The 23,202-nt window shown below is 45.5% G+C and overlaps 1 protein-coding gene across 1 annotated transcript in view; it reads left to right on the top strand.

The window, feature by feature from the left end:
• Positions 1 to 6,978: 6,978 nt before the first annotated feature.
• Positions 6,979 to 23,202, top strand: part of TBX4 (T-box transcription factor 4) — a gene marked incomplete at both ends in the record, with an annotated part of 48,657 nt that continues 32,433 nt past the window's right edge. Inside the window, 2 exons of the mRNA XM_083379777.1 lie at positions 6,979 to 7,134; positions 9,784 to 9,878. Of these exons, the coding sequence (XP_083235903.1) occupies positions 6,979 to 7,134; positions 9,784 to 9,878 (251 nt within the window). The remainder of the gene's footprint in view (positions 7,135 to 9,783; positions 9,879 to 23,202) is intronic.

Below are 23,202 nucleotides of genomic sequence, written 5' to 3'. Positions count from 1 at the left end.
CACAGAGCGAGACACACACAGAGAGACAGAGAGACAGAGAGAGAGAGAGGCTCAAAGTCACTCAGTCAGCTTTCAAAGGTAGAACTAGAACTCACCATCTTCTGGGGAATAGCCCTAAAATCATCCAGCTGATTTTTTTTTATGCCTAAGGCAGGACTAGAACTCACCATCTCCTGGTGATTGGCCCAAAGTCACCCAGCTGGCTTTCACGGATAAGGCGGGACTAGAACTCCCCGTCTCCTGGTGATTGGCCCAAAGTCACCCAGTTGGCTTTCATGCCTAAGGCGGGACTAGAACTCACCGTCTCCTGGTGATGGGCCCAAAGTCACCCAGCTGACTTTCTTGGATAAGATGGGACAAGATCCCCTGAAAAGCAAAAAAGTTGGTTGGATTGTTGTTTTTTTTCACTGGGAGGTTGTATGTGTATGTGTTTCCAGCTTTTCCAATGTTCTTCTGTTATTGGAGAGAAGCTTGTAATTCCCGTACATCAAATTTCTGTTTGAACTATCGTATCGTTATCAGTTGGCGAACCTACTGAAGGAGTTTTAAGAAATAAGGCTGGTGATAGTAGAGTTTACCCGTTCACTTTCCCAGGGTAAGCACTGGTTTGTTGTAAGCCGAGGTAGTCCTCTACTTACAACAGCTCATTTAGTGACCGTTCAATGTTACGACGGCACTGAAAAAAGTGACTTACCGTATTTTCCGGCGTATAAGACGACCCGGCATATAAGACGACCCCCCCAACTTTTGAGAAGATTTTCAGGGGTTCAAAAGTCATCTTATACGCCGGAAAATACGGTATGACTAGTTTTCACAGTTACCACCTTTGCAGCATCCCCATGATCACGTGATCAAAAGTCAGGCGCTTGGCAACTGGTTCACACTTATGACTGTTGCAGTGTCCCGGGGTCAGGTTGATCCCCTTTTGCTACCGTCTGACAAGCAAAGTCAATGGGGAAGCCGGATTCACATCACAGCTGGGTAACCAACCTATCCACTGTAGTGATTCCCTTAGCAATGGCGGCAGGAAAGGTCGTAAAAATGGGACAAAACTCACTTAACAAATGTCTCGCTTAACAACAGAAATTTTGGGCCTCAGTTGTCATTGTAAGACGAGGACTATCTGTAGTTGTTTACTAGATCACCTGACCATAGGGATGCTGGAACAGTCGGAATTCCAAGAAATTAGGGTCATAAGTTGCTTTTAATCAGCCGTGTTATGACTTTGAACAGTTGGCAAAGGTCAAAGACAAGCTGCAAATTGACTTCTGAAGGGGGAGGGGGATCTTTAATATATTTTACTAATTATTTTTTAACACAATCACCATTAATGTTTGGTAAACGGCACGTTGTCTGGGCTTAGATTTACAAACAATCAATAACAATTAGTTCCTATAATTCCATACTCCATGTAGTAGCTTTGCTTTTCTTCCAATAGTAGCCTCTTTTATCAACCTTAAATTAGTACATTTCTTAATAATTTTAGTAGATAACAATTGAATATAGACATTTTTCTAGTATTTCTACAAGTAACAACCACATCAATATGAAGCTTTTCCAGAATAGAATAGAATAGAATAGAATAGAATAGAATAGAATAGAATAGAATAGAATAGAATGGAATGGAATGGAATGGAATGGAATGGAATGGAATGGAATGGAATGGAATAGAATAGAATAGAATAGAATCTTTATTGAAAATAAAGTAAAGTAGAATAGAATAGAATAGAAATCTTTATTGAGAATAGAATAGAATAGAATAGAATAGAATAGAATAGAATCAGAACAAGAATAGAATAGAATCTTTATTGAGAAGAGAAGAGAAGAGAAGAGAAGAGTAACAGAGTTGAAAGGGACCTTGGAGGTCTTCTAGTCCAGCCCCCTGTTCAAGCAGGAGAACCTGTACCATCTCAGACAAGTGACTATCTAGTCTCTTCTTAAAAATCTCCAGTGATGGAGCGCCCTCGATTTCTGGTTCCACTGGCTGATTGTCCTCACTGTCAGGAAGTTTCTCCCTAATTCCAGGTTGCTTCTCTCTTTGATCAGTTTCCAGCCATTGTTTCTCGTCCTGCCCTCTGGTGCTTTGGAGAATAACGTGACCCCCTCAAATACCGGAATACTGCTATCATGTCTCCCCTATTTCTTCTTTTCTTTAGACTAGCGGCCAAACCCAAGTCCCACAACCGTTCTTCGTATGTTTTAGCCTCCAGGCCTTTCATCAGATTACACAGTGTCCCAAAGCCCTGAGAAAAATTGAACACCCCCTCCCCCTGGGCCTTCTTTATGGTGACACCTTGGCACGGATATCGGCTTCTCCTGCAGGCCGGGCCGCCATTTGCATTTTTGATGCATTTCTTTCTATCCCCGCCTTTATCATTTGAGAGCTGGCTTTTTTACGGCCCTCTTTGCTGCTCTGCCTCCACCTCCACCAATGTTGCTGCTGGTTATTCTTCCTGCGTTACGATTTGTTTAAAAACGGTTCTCTCTCTTTCTTTTATTTGGCTTGGCTGCTATGTTCGGCTTGTTTTTATGGAGTGCCGCTTCCATGTGTTCATCTGGGCGAGTGGGTGGGCTGCCGCTATTGAAACCAAATAAATAAATAAGGAAAAAGGAGGCCGCTGGGTGGTCAGGCCTACTGTGTTTTATATGCCCGGCGAGGGTGATTTAAAAAGCCAAGAAGGCTCCTTCTTCCACCTTGGAGCAATGCGCTTTTGGAGTAGAGGGAGTCCTTGATTTATAACCACAAGGGAGCCCAGGATTTTGCTTGTTAAGCAAGGCAGTGGTTAAATGAGTTTTGCCCCCATTTTACAACTTTTTCTGGCCACGGTTGTTGCTACTGTGATGAGGCAGTGGTGAGAATGCGGTATTGCAGGCTGACTCTGCCCACTGCCAGGAGTTCGATCCTAACCGGCTCAGGGTTGACTCAGCCTTCCATCCTTCTGAAGTCGGTAAAATGAGGACTCAGATTGTTGGGGGCAAATATGCTGACTCTGTAAACCGCTTAGAGAGGGCTGTAAAGCACTGTGAAGCGGTATATACGTTATTCTGTTCTGTTCTGTTCTGTTCTGTTCTGTTCCGTTCCGTTCCGTTCCGTTCCACTCCACTCCACTCCACTCCACTCTGTTCCGTTCCGTTCTAATCTATTCTTGCCATGGTGGCACAGTGGTTAGGATGCAGTATTGCAGGCTGATTCTGCCCACTGCCAGCAGTTCGATCCTGACCAGCCCAAGGTTGACTCAGCCTTCCCTCCTTCCGAGGTCGGTAAAATGAGGACCCAGATTGTTGGGGTCAAATAGGCCGACCCTGTAAACCGCTAAAGCGAGGGCTGTGTAGCACTGTGAAGAGGTATATAAGTGCTATTCTATTCTATTCTATTCTATTCTATTCTATTCTATTCTATTCTATTCTATTCTATTCTATTCTATTCTATTCTATTCTATTCTATATCTGTAAACTCCTTAGAGAGGGCTGTAAAGCACTGTGAAGCGGTATATAAGCCTAAGTGCTATTGCTACCTTGCCATTACCTGTAAATACACTGTGACAAGGTGTGGTTTTACTCTGCCAATAAAATTGTCTCCAAATCATACACAATGTCTACCTCCATCTAGTTATGCTTTTGGAAGGAGGCTCTGCTGGTTTTCCTATTCTGCCATGAGAAATGAGAGTTTTGTTCTTCCCTTGACTAGAGGTGATTTTCAACTTACGATCACAACCCAAGCCCAAAATTTCCCTTGCCAAGCAAGACAATCATTAAGTGAGTTTTGCCCCATTTTGCGATGTTTCTTGCCACAGTTGCTAAGTGAACCATGCGGTTGTTACGTTAGTCACACAGTTTGTTTTTTTTATCCCATTTATATCCCGCCCTTCTCCGAAGACTCAGGGCGGCTTACAATCTAAGAAGCACAAATCAATGTGCTTAGCAATAGCCTTCATTCTATGTATATGCCTGCTTATTATTAGGGCGTCCCCCCCCAAGCGGCATTATTACAAAGTCGACTTATTGCCCCCAACAATCTGGGTCCTCATTTTACCTACCTCGGAAGGATGGAAGGCTGATTCAACCTTGAGCCTGGTGGGACTCGAACCTGCACTAATTGCAGGCAGCTGGCGTTACTTAAGGAGGCATTAGCCCACTGCTCCACCAAGGCAGATGCTGGGCAACCGACTCGTATTTGTGACGGTCGCAGTGTTCAATGCATCTGGCTTCCCCGCTGACTTTGCTTGTCACAAAGTCAGAAAAGATGACTTTCACACGGGACACTGCGACCATCACAAATACAAGTTGGTTGCCCAGCATCTAAATTCTGATCGCAGGACGGTGGGGATGCTGCAAGGGTCGTTAAAGTGTGAAAAACCGTCACAAGTCACTTTATTTCAGTGCTGTTTGAAGGATCACTCAGTGGATGGCTGTAAGTCAAGGACTATTGTACAAATGAGTCGTAAACCAAGAATTCTTTTTTTGGTGGGCCCAGATTTTAATTCACATCCTTCCTTTATTTCCAAAAGGGAAACCCTGGGAAATTGACCGTCATGGCTCCGACAGATGAAACTCTCCAAAGAACTTCAAGGCATTGTTTACCTTAAAGAATCTTTATTTGAGTAGCATAGCATCAGCACATACATAGGAGAAGCCAAAATCTGAATCAGCACATAGTATCAAAGCACAATTCCCTCCTCTAATTAACAGTCATAAATCACATTCTCCAATTAGTTTGAAATGCGGGCTTCCCCTCCAGTTCTCCAGTCCACCAATTCTTATCATCTCTTATTTCAATAACCTTGGTTCTCACACTAGGTTCAGTATTGTTATGTCTAGCTAAACTCTCGTGCACATTCCTCCCCCCCCCAGTATCATCTAATTCTAACTCTAATTCTAAGAGAAAAACACAAGAAGGAAAATGGCTGCACATCTCCATACGTTGTCAAGGCAAGGACATCCGACATTAGCAGCGTTGACATCGACATGAGTATCTTCCATGGATGGAGAGAATTTTCCTGTCCATCAAAACAGCTGGCAACCAAAGTCAAGATGGCAAAGAATAGGATAATTCAGGGGTCCCCAACCCCACTACTGTGGCTAGCCGGAGCCTGCACGTGTGCAGGTCAACTTCCATGAGCAGTGGGTTGGTAGGTGCTCACACGCGTGAGCGCTGGCCCGTCACTTGTGGAATGGCTGTGTGTGAGCGAGTGCCAGCCCATTGCTAGTGTGGTCCAGTTCCCTTCTCCACCCGCCAGCCAGACCCCCAAGCCTCAAAGGTTGGGGACCACTGGGATAATACATAGGAAGATTCAAAGGAGTGAAGTTGGTGGACATGTACACATAGTCCTTAGCTTATGACCATAATTAGGACTAGAATCATGTGGTTGTTAAGTGAATCACTGCAGTTGTTAAATGAATTGTGTGGCTGTCAAGCGAATCACATTAGCTAAGGGAATCATGTGGTTGTTAATCAAATCATGGTAGCTGTTAAGTGAATCACATGGTTGTTAAGTGAATCCCTGCATTTGTTAAATGAATCATGTGGCTGTTAAGTGAATCACGTGGTTGTTAAGTGAATCCCTGCAGTTGTTAAATGAATCCTATGGCTGTTAAGTGAACCACATTAGTTGAGGGAATCAGATGGTTGTTAATCGAATCACTGCAGTTCTTAAGTGAATCACGTGGTTCTTTAGTGAATCGCTTCAGTTGCTAAATGAATCATGTGGCTAAGTAAATCACAGGGCTGTTAAGCAAATCCCTGCAGTTACTCAGAGAATCACATGGTTGTTCATTGAATCACTGCAGCTGTTAAATGAATCATGTGGCCATTAAGTGAATCACGTGGTTGTTAAGCGAATCACTGTTAATTGAATCCATATCCCCCTGCCCCCACCCCCCTTGGCTTTGCATGTCTTGGGAGTTGTCTTGGGAGTTTCCCGGTACTCCCATGTTACACCTTTGCTCCGCGAGCTGCATTGGTTACCAGTTGTCTTTCGGGTGAGGTTCAAGGTGTTGGTTACGATCTTTAAGTCCCTACATGGCATGGGTCCGGGATACCTCAGGGACCACCTGCTGCCGGCATCGATTCCCCTCCGCCCTGTGCGTTCCCACAGAGAGGGCCTCCTCAGGGTGCCGCCAGTCAGGGAATGCCGACTGGTGGCCCCCAGGGGGAGGGCCTTCTCTGTGGGCGCCCCGGCATTATGGAATCAACTGCCGGTGGAGCTCCGGATGGCACCAGACCTCCGAACTTTCCGTCGGGGCCTGAAGACCCACCTGTTTGAAATAGCTGGTCTGGCCTGATGGGGGATTATGGGTTTTTAATTGTTTTTTAAATTTGTATTACTGTTTTAATTGGGCATGGGTTTAATCTTTTTTTAATTTTTGTATTGTCTTTTTTATATATGCCCTGTGAACCGCCCTGAGTCCCTACCAAGGAGAAGGGCGGTATATAAATCAAATAAACTATAACTATAACTATGTCAGAATCTCCCTGGGAAGGTCGCCAACGGAGTTCATGCGATTCTGGGATGCTATAAAGGCAGGCTGGTTGCCAAGCACCTGGAGTTTGATCATGTGACCCCGGGGATGCTGTGACAGGTTGTAAGGGTGAGGAGTGGTCGTAAGTCATTTCTACCAGTGCTGTTGTAACTTGAAATAGTTGCTAAACGAATGGTTGTAAGTTAAGGACTGCTATATCTGTTCGGTGAAAGCTCCACCTCTCCTTCCCATTGCACTGCAGAGAAAGAGAGGAAGGCGGATATCTCACAGGTACAGCCACCAGCTTAGCTTTTTGGAGCTCGTTTCAGCCATTCCATTCTGGGGGTGGGGTGGGGGAACACACCAATTTACTGTAAAAAGAAAGTGATCAAGGGCAAAAGTTTGGCTGACTTCACTTTGAAGGCAAGGACAACCCAATTCTGTAGAATCCCTTTTGCTGGGTGGCACCTGGACTACAGCAAATTGACTGATTTCTGTTGGCTTGCTCACTTTCAGGAGATGCTCCAGGAGAAAAGCTTGTCGGACGTGGAGGATGGGTTTGTGGTGCCTCAGGGCCCTGCCCATGCTGAAGCCACGGGAGGGTCTCCAGTTCTTGGGGTCGCGGGTGTCAGCAGCACACCCCTGAACAGTCCTCAGGTCCCAGATGCAGAACAGGTAAGCAATTAGCACATGAAAGAAGTTTTCGGATGTTTCTCAAGCTTGGCAACTTTAAGGAATGTGGACAACTCCCAGAATTCCATAACCATCAAGCTAGAAGACCACGCCAGGCCAGTGTGTCTCAAACCTGGCAACTTTAAGACGTCTGGACTTCAATGACCAGAATTCCCCAGCCAAAATTCTGGAAGTTGGAGTTTACTCATGTTAAAGCTGCTGGTTGTGGAATTCTGGAAGTTGGAGTCCATAGTTCTTAAAAGTTTCTGGCTGGGGAATTCTGGGCGTTGAAGTCCACATGTCTTAAAGTCGCCAAGTTTGTGAAACGTGGCCACCAGACTGACCCAGCACTTCAGAATCCAGAAATGGGGAGAGGCAGTGTTAAAATTGCAAATAAGATCTAATTCGTTTCCTGGGAAATTACTTTGTCAATCATCAGATCTCCTGGAGGAGACATTTTCTGAGGAAAAACTTTGATGGCTGGGAGGTGGCTCTGTTCTGGTGGTCAGGTTCCTGCTTATAGACCAGGGGTCTTCAAACTCGGCCCTTTTATGACTTGTGGACTTCAACTCCCAGAATTCCTCAGCCAGGCACGCTGAGTAATTTCTATAAATAGTAATTTCTATAAATAGTAATTTCTATTTCTATGTTCCATAGTTCCATAGTCGAATTGGTGACAAATGCCAATAAAAACGATCAGCTTGTCTGCCTTAGCAGAAGTCAAAACATCAAAATATCACATATTTTGATCCCGCATTGTTAGTATCTTTCTTCTTCAGAGAAGAGCAACTAAGATGATCAAAGGCCTGGAGACCAAAACATACCAAGAATGGCTGAGGAACTTGGGTTTGGCCAGTCTAAAGAAAAAAAGAAATAGGGGAGACATGATAGCAGTGTTCCGGTATCTGCCACAAAGAAGAGGGGGTCAGGTTGTTCACCAGAGCACCAGAGGGAAGGACGAGAAACAACGGTTGGAAACTGATCAAAGAGAGAAGCAACCTGGAATTAGGGAGAAACTTCCTGACAGTGAGGACAATTAACCAGTGGAACAGCTTACCCACAGAAATCATGGCTGCTCCATCGCTGGAGGTTTTTAAGAAAAGACTAGACAGTCACTTGTCTGAATGGTATAGGTTCTCCTGCTTGAACAGGGGGCTGGACTAGAAGACCTCCACGGTCCCTTCCAGCTTCTATTCTATTCTATTCTATTCTATTCTATTCTATTCTATTCTATTCTATTCTATTCTATTCTATTCTATTCTATTCTATTCTATTCTATTCCATTCCATTCCATTCCATTCCATTCCATTCCATTCCTAATTCTTATTCCTATTCTATTCTATTCTATTCTATTCTATTCTATTCTATTCTATTCTATTCTATTCTATTCTATTCTATTCTATTCTATTAAAATGGGGGATCCAAACTCAGCTTTGAATATTAAATTATCCCAATCCTCAGGGTCCTCAACAAACAACCAATTGTTTAACGGCCATTCAAAGTCACAATTGGCACTAAAAAAGGTGACTTACAACCAGTCCTCACACTTAAGACCGTTGCAGCATCCAAATTTGGTTGCTTGGCAACCTGCATATAGTTTACCACAACTGCAGCATCCCGGGATCATGTGATCCCCCTTTGTGACCTTCCCAGATGATTTCGGACCGGCAAAGCCGATCGGAGAAGCTGGATTTGTTTAATGACCATTAATTCACTTAAGAACTGCACTGATTCGCTGAACAACTGTGCCCCACCCCCCAAAAGGTGATAAATTCGGGCCTGATTCACTTCATCACTGCCTTGTTTAGCAATGGAAATTTGGATCCCAATTGGCATCACAAGTGGAGGACTTACCTATCATGCAGGGAGAAAAATGTAGGGTAGAGTCTGTCAAAAATCTGCTTATTTCAGAAGTGGATGGGGTCAGAATCAAAAGGGTAAAGCTTATAGCTACAACTATCTGCTCTTTTTTGAAATATCAGTGAATGAGGAACCATATTTTTAGAAAAGGAAGTCTGGGCTGCAAAAAGATCAGCAAAGGCTATGGTCTTAAACAGGGGTGTCCAACCATGGCCCCTTTAAGACTTTGGACTTCCCCAGCCAGCCATGCTTAAAGTTTCCGACTGTGCCCAGAATGTCGGTTGCTAAGCACGGTGGCTGTTTTGCCCCATTTTACAACCTTTACTGCCACAGTTGCTAAGTGAATCACTGCAGCTGTTAAGTTAGCCGCATGGGATCGCCGCAGCTCTTAAGTTAATAAGATGGTTGTTAAGTGAATCTGACTTCCCCTTTGACTTGGCCTGTCAGAAGGTCGCAAAATGAGATCATGTGATCCCGGGGCACAGCAACCGTCTTAAGTACACGCCAGTTGCCAAGCCTCTGAATTTTGGTCACGTGACCATGGGGGATGCTGCAATGGCTGTGAAGTGTGAAAAAGGATCCTAAGTCCCTTTTTTCCCAGTGCCGCTGTAACTTCGAACGGTCACTAAACAAATTGCTGTAAGTTGAGGACGACCTGTAGGGCTTTGTTTCGGCCCAAGCCAATGAGGACTCCTCGCTCTTCTATTAGAGAAGAGGCACCAACTGTCTCCTTCCACAAGCCAGCATCTTATCTCACTTTTTAATTTTTGTTCTTTCTCGATGTATTGGAAGACCATTGAGAATATCAAGGTGTATTTGCATGAAAAAGAGCTATGGAAGAAATTTCACGAAGCCGGGACCGAGATGATCATAACTAAAGCCGGGAGGTAAGCTTGCTTTTGCTTTTACAACAATCGGTTTCAATATCTACCTCTATTTCCAGTTTTTATTTAGCATGTCTTGTTGCTGCTGAGCCTACTTTACAGGGTTGTTGTCAGGGTGCAAAGGGACAGCCTAGCTCAGGGCTAGGCACCCTTGGCTCTATTATGACTCATGGACTTCAACTCCCAGAATTCCTGAGCTAGCTATGCTGAGGGGAAAGGGAGAGGTTTCCATGCTGAGCCACGCTGGCTCAGGAATTCTGGGAGTTGAAGTCCACGAGTCATAAAAGAGCCAAGGTGGCCTACCCCTGGCCTAGCCAGTTTAGCTGTGTAAGGCCTAGTTCAGGGGTCTCCAAACTTGGCAACTTTAAGACTTGTGGACTTCAACTCCCAGAATTCCTCAGCCAACCATGCTGAGGAGAAATGGAGAGGTTTCCATGCTGAGCCCTGCTGGCTCAGGAATTCTGGGAGTTGAAGTCCATGGGTCATAAAAGAGCCAAGGTTGCCTACCCCTGGCCTAGCTCCTTTTCTGAATTCCTTGGAAGAAAGCTGGGATCAATCGAATTGTCCTTATACTTTTCCTAGTTGAAAATCATGGTAGTTCTCGACTTACAACCCATTCATTGCGTGAGCCTTCAAATTGACAACAACACTAGGGGGAAAAGTGACTTATGATCATTTTTCCCACTTATGATCATTGCAACGTCCTCGTGGTCACATGATCCAGATCCAGACGCCTGACAACTGGCTTATTATTTATGACGGTTGCCGTGTCCCGGAGTCATGTCATCAACTTTTGCGACTTCGGGGAACCCAGGTTGACTTAACAGCCACGTTACTGACTTAACAAGTGCAATGATTTGCTTAAGAACCGTGGCAAGAAAGGTGGTAAAATGGGGCGAAACGTACACTTAACCACTGCCTCACTTAGCAACGGGAATTTCTTGCTCAACTGTGGTCGTAAGTCGAGGACTGCCTATGTTTCCCGGAGGTAGAGGGAGGAACTGCTTCCCACCAATTCATGACGGCGAAACTGTTACAATTCTTTTCATTAAATATTCTACAATCATACTTGACCACGGTTTCCAGATAGTTCCAGCATCCACATTTTGCAGGTTAATTACCATTGCAAGCCCAAGCTTTGGTGTCTCTGCACCTTATCTTGATCCTAAGAGAGCATGTGATTCCTGTTTTGGATTTTTAATTTTTTTTAATTCTGCTTTATTATTTTTATAAATAATTCAAGATGGCATAAATATCTAATACTCCGTCCTCTTCCTAATTTCCCCACAACAACCCTGTGAGGTACGTTGGGCTGAGATTGGCTCAAAGTAACCCAGCAACTTTCATGCCTAAATTATCCAGCTGGCTTTCATGCCTAAGGCGGGATTAGAACTCACAGACTCCTGGCGATTGGCTCAAATTCACCCAGCGACTTTCATGCCTAAGGTAGGACTACAACTCACCATCTCCTGGTGATTGGCCCAAAGCCATCCAGCTGGCTTTCATACCTAAGGCAGGACTAGAACTCACAGTCTCCTGGTGATTAGCCCAAGGTCACCCAGCAGCTTTCATGCCTAAGACGTCACTAGAACTCACCGTCTCCTGGTGATTGGCCCAAAGTCATCCAACTGGCTTTCATGCCTAAAGCGGGATTAGAATTCACAGACTCCTGGTGATTGGCTCAAATTCACCCAGCGACCTTCATGCCTAAGGCAGGACTAGAACTCACTATCTCCTGGTGATTGGCCCAAAGCCATCCATCTGGCTTTCATGCCTAAAGCGGGATTAGAACTCACAGACTCCTGGGTGATTTGCCCAAAGTCACCCAGCAGCTTTCACGCCTAAGACGCCACTAGAACTCACAGACTCCTGGTGATTAGCCCAAAGTCACCCAATGGCTTTCATACATAAGGCGGGACTAGAACTCACAGTCTCCCGGTGATTGGCCCAAAGTCACCCAGCTGGGTTTTTTCATGCCTAAGGTGGAACTAGAACTCACCATCTCCTGATTTCTAGCCAGGAGACCAAACTGGCTCACACTCCACTTTGCATTTTCATCTCCAAAAAAGGGAGCTGGCTCATCCAGGAATGACAACACTTTGCAGATTGCCAAGCGAAGAAGGCAAAATAAGTGATGGAAATTTATCAGGAAGATAAGGCAGGAAAGAAGGAGACTTCTTGGGAAGGGTTGAAGAAGTCCAAGCTTGGCTGATTTAAAAGATAGTGGCACGATCAAAGTGAGGTTGCCTTATACATAAAAAAGGAAGAAAAACACCCCCCCCCAACTTAAAGCAGAGTAAAAGAATAACCCGCAGAAGCTTGCTACTCTCATCTGCTGTTTGCACAAGGCAAGAAGAAAGCAGGTCTATAAATTAGCCAGGATTTATTACTAACATCTTAGTAATAGATGTTACTTACCGATTCTTGACTCCCTTTTAGACCCAGGGATAAAAAAAAAAATCAGAACTTGCTACAATAGGCCAGTTTGCCAAGAATGTGTGATTTATAAAGTGGAAACATCTTTAAAATGCTCCCACTATCTTTCCGATGTTTGGCTGTTTTAGTTACAGGAGGGGGGGGGCGGGAACCAGAGAGATTATTTCATATTAAGATCATCAAAAGATTTTGGGGAAAAAAAGGAGTTTATATTAACCAAGTTCCCTGAACTTCGCATAAAACGAGGTGGCTGTTTGGCGGATAAATGACAGAGAAGACCCAGTATACAAGACGTGGAATGTCTCCAAGCATAAATCTACGCACTTTTTGAGTTCCAGGATTTTATTATGACTTTATCTTGGCACCCAGAGTAGCTTTTTTTGGGAAAAAATATTTATTTATTTGGGAAACAGGCAGTGGGTTAAGCCTCCGAATCTCCAGGTTGTGGGTTTTTTTTTGCAGTCCTTTAAACGATTCTAGGATTGAATGAACTGGTTAATGTGTGAAAAAGAGCGTGGAATAACAATAGCGATCATACGGTAATTCTTAGTATGTCAAGTCCTTCCTGTTGTTTAGCTCTTAAAGCCAAACACATGGGGAGAATCAAAGTTCCATAATTAAATATCAACTTACCAGGGTTTGTCCGTGATAGCTAGTCTTCAACTTACAAACATTCATTTAGTGACTATTGGAAGTTACGAGGGCACTGGAAAAAGTGACTTATGACTCTTGTTCACACTTACGGCTATTATAGCATCTTAGTGATCACGTGAGCAGATTTCAGATGCTTGGCAACTGGCATGTACTTACGACAGTTGCAGAGTGCCAGGGTCACGTGACTCCCTTTTGTGACCTTCAGACAAGCAAAGTCAATGGGGAAGCCAGTTTCACTTAACAACCATGTTACTAATTTAACAAGTGCCAAGATCATAAAAATGGGGGCAAAACGCCATTTTTAACAACTGCCTCGCTTAAGCAAACAAAATGGTGGGTTCAGTTGTGGTCGTTAAGTCGAGGACTACCTGATGGTTGAACCATCTTCTGATCTGCTTTTGGCTTAAGGTAGTTGGACAAGAAGCTATTATTTGTCATGATGGTTTGTGATGGGTTTGTAAGTGCCAGATTGCTTTCAGTGTGGCTTTTGGTGATTGAATCGAGAATCTGGTTTCATCGTGCGTTTTTTTTCATGCATTGGGGTTGAGCCAGCTGATATAAAGTTAATAAGCTAGGACGACTTTGCACATTGGCAAGACTAACCCTGATTAAAGCAGTCGGGCAAAAGATTGTTTATCAATGAAGGTTTGTAGACAGTTTGCTTAGAAGCCCATCTTTTGCTAACCTGGATAATGCCAGTTTTGTCTGATGGAGGCAATTACAGGTCCTCCTTCACTTGTAGTGACCGTCCAAAGTTACAAGAGCACTGCAAAAAGTGACTTATGACCATTTTTCACACAACCGCTGTTCACCTGATCAAAATTCAGACGCTCGGCAACCGTCTCATATTTATGGCAGTTGCAGGGTGCCAGGTCCCCTTTTTGTGACCTCCTGACAAGCAAAGTCAACGGGGAAGCCAAATTTACTTAACAGCTGTGTTACTTTAAAGCAGGGGTCTTCCAACTTGGCCCTTTTAGGACTTGTGGACTTCAACTCCCAGAATTCCTCAGCCAGGCACGCTGGCTGAGGAATTCTGGGAGTTGAAGTCCACAAGTCCTAAAAGGGTCAAGTTGGAAGACCCCTGCTTGTAGACTTCAACTCCCAGAATTCCTCAGCCAGGCACGCTGGCTGAGGAATTCTGGGAGTTGAAGTCCACAAGTCCTAAAAGGGCCAAGTTGGAAGACCCCTGCTTGTGGACTTCAACTCCCAGAATTCCTCAGCCAGGCACGCTGGCTGAGGAATTCTGGGAGTTGAAGTCCACAAGTCCTAAAAGGGCCAAGTTGGAAGACCCCTGCTTTAAACTTAACAACTGCAGCGAGTCACTTAACAATTGTGCCAAGGAAGGTCATAAAATGGGGGCGGGGGGGAAAGTCACTTAATGACTGTTTTGCTCAGCAACAGAAATTTTGGGCTCAATTGGGGTGGTCAGTTGAGGTCTACAGTACCTGCACATTGCTTATGAAACTCAGCAGTGTCATTAACCATGCCCCCACTTGTGTAGTATTTACGAAGCCCTCTTGAAGATTTACCTTTGGCTAAGTGGAAATCTAATTTTAGCTTTGTTATGCTTTGAGTGGTCAAGGCTGGAGAGACAGGGGATTTTTTAAATTATTTTTGTTATTATTACTTTTTGCCGGGCAGAAAGTAACCAGCTCAATTTAGAGGCCTGGTTGGAAAGCTAAGAGAAGTCAACCAGTGGTTAGAAGAGGCAAAATATTCTCTTTAAATCTGACAGCCTACAAGTAGTCCTCAATTTACAGCCGTTCGCTCTGTGAATGCTCGAAATTAGGAAGGCACTGAAAAAAGAAACTTTTGACCATTTTTCATACTTAACGACCGTTGTAGCAGCCCCAGGGTCACGCGTTCATAAATTCAGATGCTGGGCAACTGACTCATAATTGTGACGGTTGCCATGTTCCCCTTTTGCGACCTTCTGACAAGCAAAGTTGATGGGGAAGCCAGATTCGCTTAACAACTGTGTGACTAATTTAACAATGGCAACGATTCCCTTTAGCAACTGCGGCCAGGAAGGTCATCAAATGGGGCAAAACTCACTTAACAGCCGTCTTGCTCAGCAAGAGAAGTTTGGGGTTTGATTGTGGCCGTCAGACGAGGACTACCTGTAACTTAGCCAGCAGGAGATGAAGCAATGGATGGAAACTCATCAAGGAGAGAAGCAACCTGGAACTAAGGAGAAGTTTCCTGACAGTGAGAACAATTAATCAGTGGAACAACCTGCCTCCTTGAATTGAGGGTGCTCCATCATTGGAAGTTTTTAAGAAGAGACTGGACAGCCATTTGTCTGAAATGGTATAGGGTTTTGTGCCTGAGCAGGGGGTTGGACTAGATGACCTCCAAGTTCCCTTCCAACTCTGTTATTCTATTCTATTCTATTCTATTCTATTCTATTCTATTCTGTTCTGTTCTGTTCTGTTCTGTTCTGTTCTGTTCTATTCTATTTTTTCATTATTCTATTCTATTCTTTCATTATTCTATTCTAATTCTATTCTGTTCTATTCTATTCTCAATAAAGATTCTATTCTATTCTATTCTATTCTATTCTATTCTATTCTATTCTATTCTATTCTATTCTCAATAAAGATTCTATTCTATTCTATTCTATTCTATTCTATTCTATTCTATTCTATTCTATTCTATTCTATTCTATTCTATTCCATATTTTCTATTCTATTCTATTCTATTCTATTCTATTCTATTCTATTCTATTCTATTCTATTCTATTCTATTCTATTCTATTCTATTCTATTCTATTCTATTTTCTAGGGAAGGGGAAAAAAGTTTTTAAAGAAAAGCCGGAGTGGGAAAGACAGTGGTTTATATAAATCCTAGATGGTACGCTCTGTCTCTGCCTCTCCCTCCCTGTCTAGATTTATCTCCAAATTTAGAAACGGTCCATCCCCGTTATCGGCCAGGGCTCCACCACCAGATAAATCTCTTCGATCTGTCCACGGGCCACGAGTTCAAGGGTACTGATGGGTGCTGAGAATGAATTTGTGGCTGACAAATGAACTAGCCAAGGAGAACTCCTCTTGAACCTGTATTGTTTGTTATTCTGGAGTAAGGATCGGGCCCGGGCTAATCCTGTACTTCAAAGAGGGCCTGTCCTCGTTTTGTATATCACACGTCAGAGCCGAGCGGCGTGGTATGATAAGCGGAGCTGGCGTAGGAAGAGTGCGGTGCCCTGGGAACGGAGGGACATGGACCAAAATTCCTTTGATCTTGCTCAAATAGTTTCCATCAGCCAGATTATTTTCCTATGTCATCTCCATCGCATCTCTCTTTCTCTCTCTCCCTCCTTCCCTCTCTCTCTCTCTCTCTCTCTCTCTGTCTCTCTGTCTCTCTCTCTCTCTTTAAAAAAAAACATCCTTCTGAGACTTGGTGTCCATAAGTGAATATCTTTGGAGTGGCGTTCAGCGGGGGAGAGCAACAAAGATGATCAGGGGACTGGAGGCTAAAACATATGAAGAACAGTTGCTGGAATTGGGTATGTCTGGTCTAATGAAGAGAAGGACAAGGGGTGACATGATAGCAGCATTCCCATATCTCAGGGGCTGCCCCAAAGAAGAGGGAGTCAAGCTCTTCTCCAAAGCGCCTGAAGGCAGGACAAGAAGCAACGGATGGAAACTAATCAAAGAGAGAAGCAACCTAGAACTAAGGAGGAATTTCCTGACAGTGAGAAAAATAAACCAGTGGAACGACTTGCCTCCAGAAGTTGTGGGTGCTCCAACACTGGAAGTTTTTAGGAAGAAACTGGACAGCCATCTGCCAGGATCTCCTGCTTGGGTGTTGGGATTGGACTGGATGACCTACAAGGTCCCTTCCAACTCTATTATTCTAATTCTAATTCTATTCTCTAAAGCACCTGAAGGCAGGACAAGAAGCAACGGATGGAAACTAATCAAGGAGAGAAGCAACTTAGAACTAAGGAGAAACTTCCTGACAGTGAGAACAATTAACCCAGTGGAACAACCTGCCTCCAGAGGTTGTGGGTGCTCCAACACTGGAAGTTTTTAAGAAGAGACTGGACAACCATTTGTCTGCAATGATACAGGCTTCCCTGCTTGAGTGGGGAGCTGGACTAGAAGACCTCCAAGGTCCCTTTCAACTTGGTTAGTCTTTCATTCTGAATCCGTGCCTGCTGACAGGGAGTCGAGAGCTGTGGGCTGACTCTGGGAGACAAATAAATCAATAAATCCCCACCCACCCACCCCCACGACCAACACGATCGCAAGCCCAGCTGTAAAACATGGAAATCTTCAGAAGTTTCTCCTCTCACAGTTCATTTAAAAGCCATTTGCGAGGATCCGGCGTTCCTGGGACAAACCGAACAACACAGAGAGCACTTCATTATACAGGAATAAGTCATTCGCACTTCATCGCCGAGCTATTTTAACCTCGGCTTTTCTTTCTATATCTTTTTTTTTCTTCCCCTTTTCCCTTGATTTTGCTTTGTTCTTGGCCACCAGCAGAGTTGGTCAAGGGCTTGCCAAAACAGGCTGTTTGTGTAGAAAGACAGCGGGGCACGTCCTCTGGGAGAAGGATGGGACAAGGTGGGTCTCTAAAGACAGGCCAACAAGGAAGCCAGTCTCAGTGACCACGGCTTGCTTCTCTGCTGTTTCAGCCAGCTTTGCAGAGAAGAGCAACAAAGATAACCAGGGGTCTGGAGGCTAAACCGTGGGATGAACGATCATGGGAACTAGCCTAATGAATGGACCTTTATCGTCAAACTACAACCATGTATACGTTGAGATTGGCTGAGCCTCCCTTCGTGCCCCCAACCCCACCACCACAACTCACAGTGACAACAAACCCACCATCTTGTTACACCATGTGAGCTGATTGCACAACACACACCGGCCTCGGAAGTCAATCATACATCAAATTATAAAATTATTCCCCGTTCAAGAGCCTGACAGCCCATGGATAGAAGCTGTTCTTCAGCCTGCTGGCTATACTCCTACAGTATCTCCTACCCGACGGTAGGAGAGTAAAGAGGTACCAACCAGGGTGTGAGTCATCCCTGAGAATTTTCCTCACTCTTCCAAGGCAGCGGGCCCTGGCGAGGTCATCCAGTGGTGTCAGGGGACAGCCCACGATGTTTTGTGCTGTGCTCACCACCGTCTGTAATGCTTTCCTATCCGCGGCTGTCAGACCAGCATACCAAACCACAATACCATACGAGAGGACGCTCTCTATAGTAGACCGGTAAAAGAGGGTCATTAGCCGTAGTTCTACCCTGTTCTTCCGCAAGACCCTAAGAAAGTGAGGCCTCTGTTGGGCCTTTCTAGCCACCTGGGTTGTGTTAACTTTCCAGGTCAGACCTTCACAGAGGTAGACTCCCAGGAATTTAAAGGAGGAGACTCTCTCCACACAGCCCCCCCCCCGATGTAAAGTGGGGCTGGTTCCTCTCTTTTCCTCCAGAAGTCTAGCACCATCTCTTTTGTCTTGCCGATGTTCAGGTGCAAGTGGTTCTCTAAACACCATATGGATAGTTTTTGTACCTCCCCCCTGTACGCTGTTTCATCTCCACTTGTAATAAGACCCACTACAGTGGTATCATCTGCGAACTTAATTATCGCAGTAGATGGGTCGGACGATACGCAATCGTATGTGTAGAATGAGCACAGGTAGGGGCTAAGCACGCAGCCCTGTGGTGAGCCGGAGCAAAGCTTCAGGGGTGTGTGTGGATAAAACAGACCCGACCCTCACTGTTTGTAGCCCTTAGAAAGTCTTTAATCCAATCGCAGATGGAGGGGGGGAAATTCAAGTGAGTCAGCTTTTCAATAAGAATGCTCGGCAAAATGGTGTTGAAAGCTGAGCTGTAATCAAGGAAAAGCATCCTAACATAGCTTCCAGGTTTCTCCAGATGGCTTGCTACAGAGTGTAGAGCAGACATGTCAAACACAAGGCCCGGGGGCCAGATCCGGCCCGCAAAGAGGTTTCATGTGGCCCACGAAGCCATCCTGGAAACAGTGAAGGAATGGCCGCCACTGCCTTGGCCCTGGCCCAGAGACCCTCCTTCTGCCAGAGACCCTCAGATCTCTCCCACTCCTGCCCAGGCCCCCATAGGCACCCTTGCTGCCAACGATGTAGAGCTGGCCACGCCCACCCAGTAGGCCACATGCACTCTAGCCACGCCCACACAGTAGGCCACACCCACCCTGGCCATACCCACCCGGCCCTCTGAGGGCAACCGCAATGCTGATGCGGGCCTCATTGAAATTGAGTTTGACACCCCTGGTGTAGAGCAGTAGCTATGGCATCGTCTGTTGACCTGATCCCCCTGTAGGCAAATTGATGTTTGTCGAAGTCCGGTGGGAGGCATGTCCTAAGATGTTGGAGAACCAGTCTTTCGAAGCATTTCATCACTACAGATGTTAATGCAACAGGTCTGTAGTCATTCAGGCACTCAACCAAGAGAGAATTTAGGGACGACGCGATAGCAGTGTTCCAGTATCTCAGGGGCTGCCCCAAAGAAGAGGGAGTCAAGCTATTCTCCAAAGCACCTGAAGGCAGGACAAGAAGCAATGGATGGAAAGGAAACAAGGAGAGAAGCAACCTGGAATTAAGGAGAAACTTCCTAACAAGGAAGGCAATTAACCAGTGGAACAGCTTTGCCTCTGGAAGTCGTGGGTGCGCCATCCGTTGGAGGCTTTAAAAATAGATTGGACAACCATTTATCTGGGATGGTATAAGGGTCTCCAACTTGAGCAGAGGGGTCCCCTTCCAACCCCATTAATCTATGTTCTGTATCCTCTTTTAGGGACACTTCGAGTAGCCTTGCTACGATAGGGTTGGGATTGCAAAGGCTAGGTCAGGGGTAGGCAACCTCGGCTCTTTTATGATTCGTGGACTTCAACTCCCAGAATTCCTGAGTCAGCATAGCTGACTCAGGAATTCTGGGAGTTGAAGTCCACGAGTCATAAAAGAGCCGAGGTTGCCTACCCCTGGGCTAGGGTGACGTTCTTTGGTATCACCCAAAGTTTGGGTGACCGTGAAAATTCTGCTCATCTTCAGCTGCTCTAATCTCAGCCAAGGAAACCAAGATGGCAGTCTCTTGAGATTGATGGAGCATCTTCAGAGTTGGCACAGAAGGGCTTTTGCTGTTCATTAGCCCAGTTAGCTGCCAAGCATCTGAGTTTTTGATCGTGTTACCACCTGCAATGGTCGTAGGTGTGGGAAATGAACATAACTCATTTCTTCAGTGCCTAACTTCGAACAGTCACTAAGCAAACGGTTGTAAGTTGAGGACTAGTTGTATTCGCCTTTGGGCTATAAGGAGCTTTTTCTAAGTGGGAAGTAGGTTTTTGAAATCATGGGAAGCTGGAGTGTGTCCTGATATTTTGACAAGAATCTAAGGCCCTTATTGGTTGGCAGCTGGATGCCAGCACCAACACAAACAGAGAGATGTCCGTCTCTGTTCAAGAGGAATTTTGTGATTGCTACTCTTGCAGTATTCCCTCAATTTTATCTTTGAGTCCTTGGATTGTTGGTTTAATTCATGCTTTGCAAATTGCACAAAATTGGGGCGTTAATGTGGGTGTGGGTAAATATTATTTTAGATAAGGTATCTACTCCTAGACTGGACCCTGTCTTAGAATTTACCAGCCTCACTTTTTAAGACAAAGAGTGGACAGATATCGATTAAACATGTGATGTGACTTGCTGATTGCCGAGGTACTTTTGTGTGTTGCCTAAGAGTTTGTCAATGAAACCGCCTTTGCACAGTTGTTCCCTGTGGATCAGTGTTTTTCAACCTTAGACACTTTAAGATGGGCGGACTTCCACTCCCAGTACACATTTTCCTCTCCACCACCCCCACCACCCTGCCCCAGTTTACTTTCTCAGGGCCAGATGTGAAGCTTTAGATATGGCAGATCAAGGAGCTGGCTGGTGGGGAACAGCTGTCCTCCTCCTCCAATTAATGAAGAAAGATTTCAGTCTCTGGAAAGTCTTTCTCCAAAGAATCAACTCTTAATGGCAGAGGAGATCCTGAGATGGGCGACTGGCCCTGTCAGGGTTGATGGGAGCGTTCCTTGCCAGCAGTCAACACCCAGATTAGCAGACTGTAACTGTAACATCAAAATGATGATGATGATGATGATTGTTGATAATAATAATAATAATAATAATAATAATAATAATAATAATAATAATGATGATGATGATGATGATGATGATGATGATGTTGGAAGGGACCTTGGAGGTCATCTAGTCCAGGGCTTTTCAACCTTTTCACCCATTGTACCACTTTTAGGATATGGCAACATCCGAGTACCACCAGTCGCCTAGCAAGGTGTCAAAAAATTGATGACAAAAAAAGAGAAAAAAGTGATGAAATACAGGTAGTCCTCGACTTAGAACAGTTCACTTAGTGACTGACGTTACAATGGCACTGAAAAAAGTGCCCCCCAAACCACAGCCGAGCAAGACACCTGCCTGCCTGCCCGGCGGCGCTCTTCCTCCTGTCCGAGGTTTTCATCTTTGTGAGCATTTCTGTTGAGGATTGGCAGTGGGGGTGGGGTGGGGGGTTGGTTTTTATTCCCCACGTCTGCTGGGTGGTTGCAGCAGGTTTTGGTCACTTCACATGACCCTGGGACACTATGACCGTCATAAATATGAATCAATTGCCAAGCATCTGAATGCAAATCACAAGACCCTGGAGATGCTGCAACATTCCAGCTGATCGGCACTTCTTCTGGGCTCAGCAGAAGCGCCAGGATCAGCGCCGAGCTCCAGCTGGAGCCTGGCGCTGATCCTGGTGCTTCCGCTGAGCCCCGACAGCCCCTAAGAAGCGCTGATCCTGGCGCTTTCACAGAGCCCTGACAGCCCTGCAGCTCCAGCCGTCTCTCGCTCAGGCTTGTGCAGTGCTGCCACCAGTTCAGCTCATTCCCCTCCCCCGCTACCACTTTTCTAGGATGGTCAGCTACCACCTGCCAGGTGCCAATGTACCACAGGTGGTACCCGTACCAGTGGTTGAAAAGCCCTGATCTAGTCCAACCCCCTGTACAGTACAGAAAACCCTATACCATTTCAGACAAATGGCTGTCCAGTCTCTTCTTAAAAACCTCCAGTGTTGGAGCATTCACCACTTCTGGAGGCAGGTTGTTCCACTGGTTAATTGTTCTGACTGTCAGCAAGTTTCTCCTTAGCTTGACTCCCTCTTCTTTGGGGCAGCCCCCCTGAGATATTGGAAGGCTGCTACCATGTCCCCCCTCGTCCTTCTCTTCGTTAAACTAGACAAAACAATCAAGCAGTAAACAATAACCCAATCAAGCAACCACCTACTAAGGCAAAAAATCTAACAGCAAACAACAGCCCAGTCAAGGAAGCATCAAAAACTCTTCCACCAACACTGACAAAGCAATCCATTTATATATAAGGAGGAAGCAAATCCCACTCCCTTCTAGCACTGATGGTGTTCCGTCTCTCCCTCCCTCCCTCCCTCCTTCCTTCCTTCCATTCTTTTTCTTCCTTCCTTTCCCTTCCTCCCATCCCCTTCCTTCCTTCCTTCCTTCCTTCCTTCCTTCCTTCCTTCCTTCCTTCCTTCCTTCCTTCCTTCCTTCCTCCCTTCCCCTCCCTTCCCCTTCCTGTCCCTTCCTTCCTTCCTTCCTCCCTTCCCCTCCCTTCCCCTTCCTATCTCCCTTCCTTCCTTCCTTCCCTCCTTCCTTCCTTCCATTCTTTTTCTTCCTTCCTTTCCCTTCCTGTCTCCCATCCCCTTCCTTCCTTCCTTCCTTCCTTCCTTCCTTCCTTCCTTCCTTCCTTCCTTCCTTCCTTCCTTCCTCCCTTCCCCTCCCTTCCCCTTCCTGTCCCTTCCTTCCTTCCTTCCTTCTTTCCTTCCTCCCTTCCCCTTCCTTCCCCTTCCTGTCTCCCTTCCTTCCTTCCTTCCTTCCTTCCTTCCTTCCTTCCTTCCTTCCTTCCCTCCTTCCATCCTTCCATTCTTTTTCTTCCTTCCTTTCCCTTCCTGTCTCCCATCCCCTTCCTTCCTTCCTTCCTTGCTTCCTTCCTTCCTTCCTCCCTTCCCCTCCCTTCCCCTTCCTTCCCCTTCCTGTCTCCCTTCCTTCCTTCCTTCCTTCCTTCCCTCCTTCCTTCCTTCCATTCTTTTTCTTCCTTCCTTTCCCTTCCTGTCTCCCATCCCCTTCCTTCCTTCCTTCCTTCCTTCCTTCCTTCCTTCCTTCCTTCCTTCCTTCCTTCCTTCCTTCCTTCCTTCCTGTCT

This window comes from Vipera ursinii, assembly GCF_947247035.1.
Source record: "Vipera ursinii genome assembly, chromosome: 1".
NCBI lineage: Eukaryota > Metazoa > Chordata > Lepidosauria > Squamata > Viperidae > Vipera > Vipera ursinii.
This window is presented reverse-complemented; position numbering and strand designations above follow the sequence as displayed.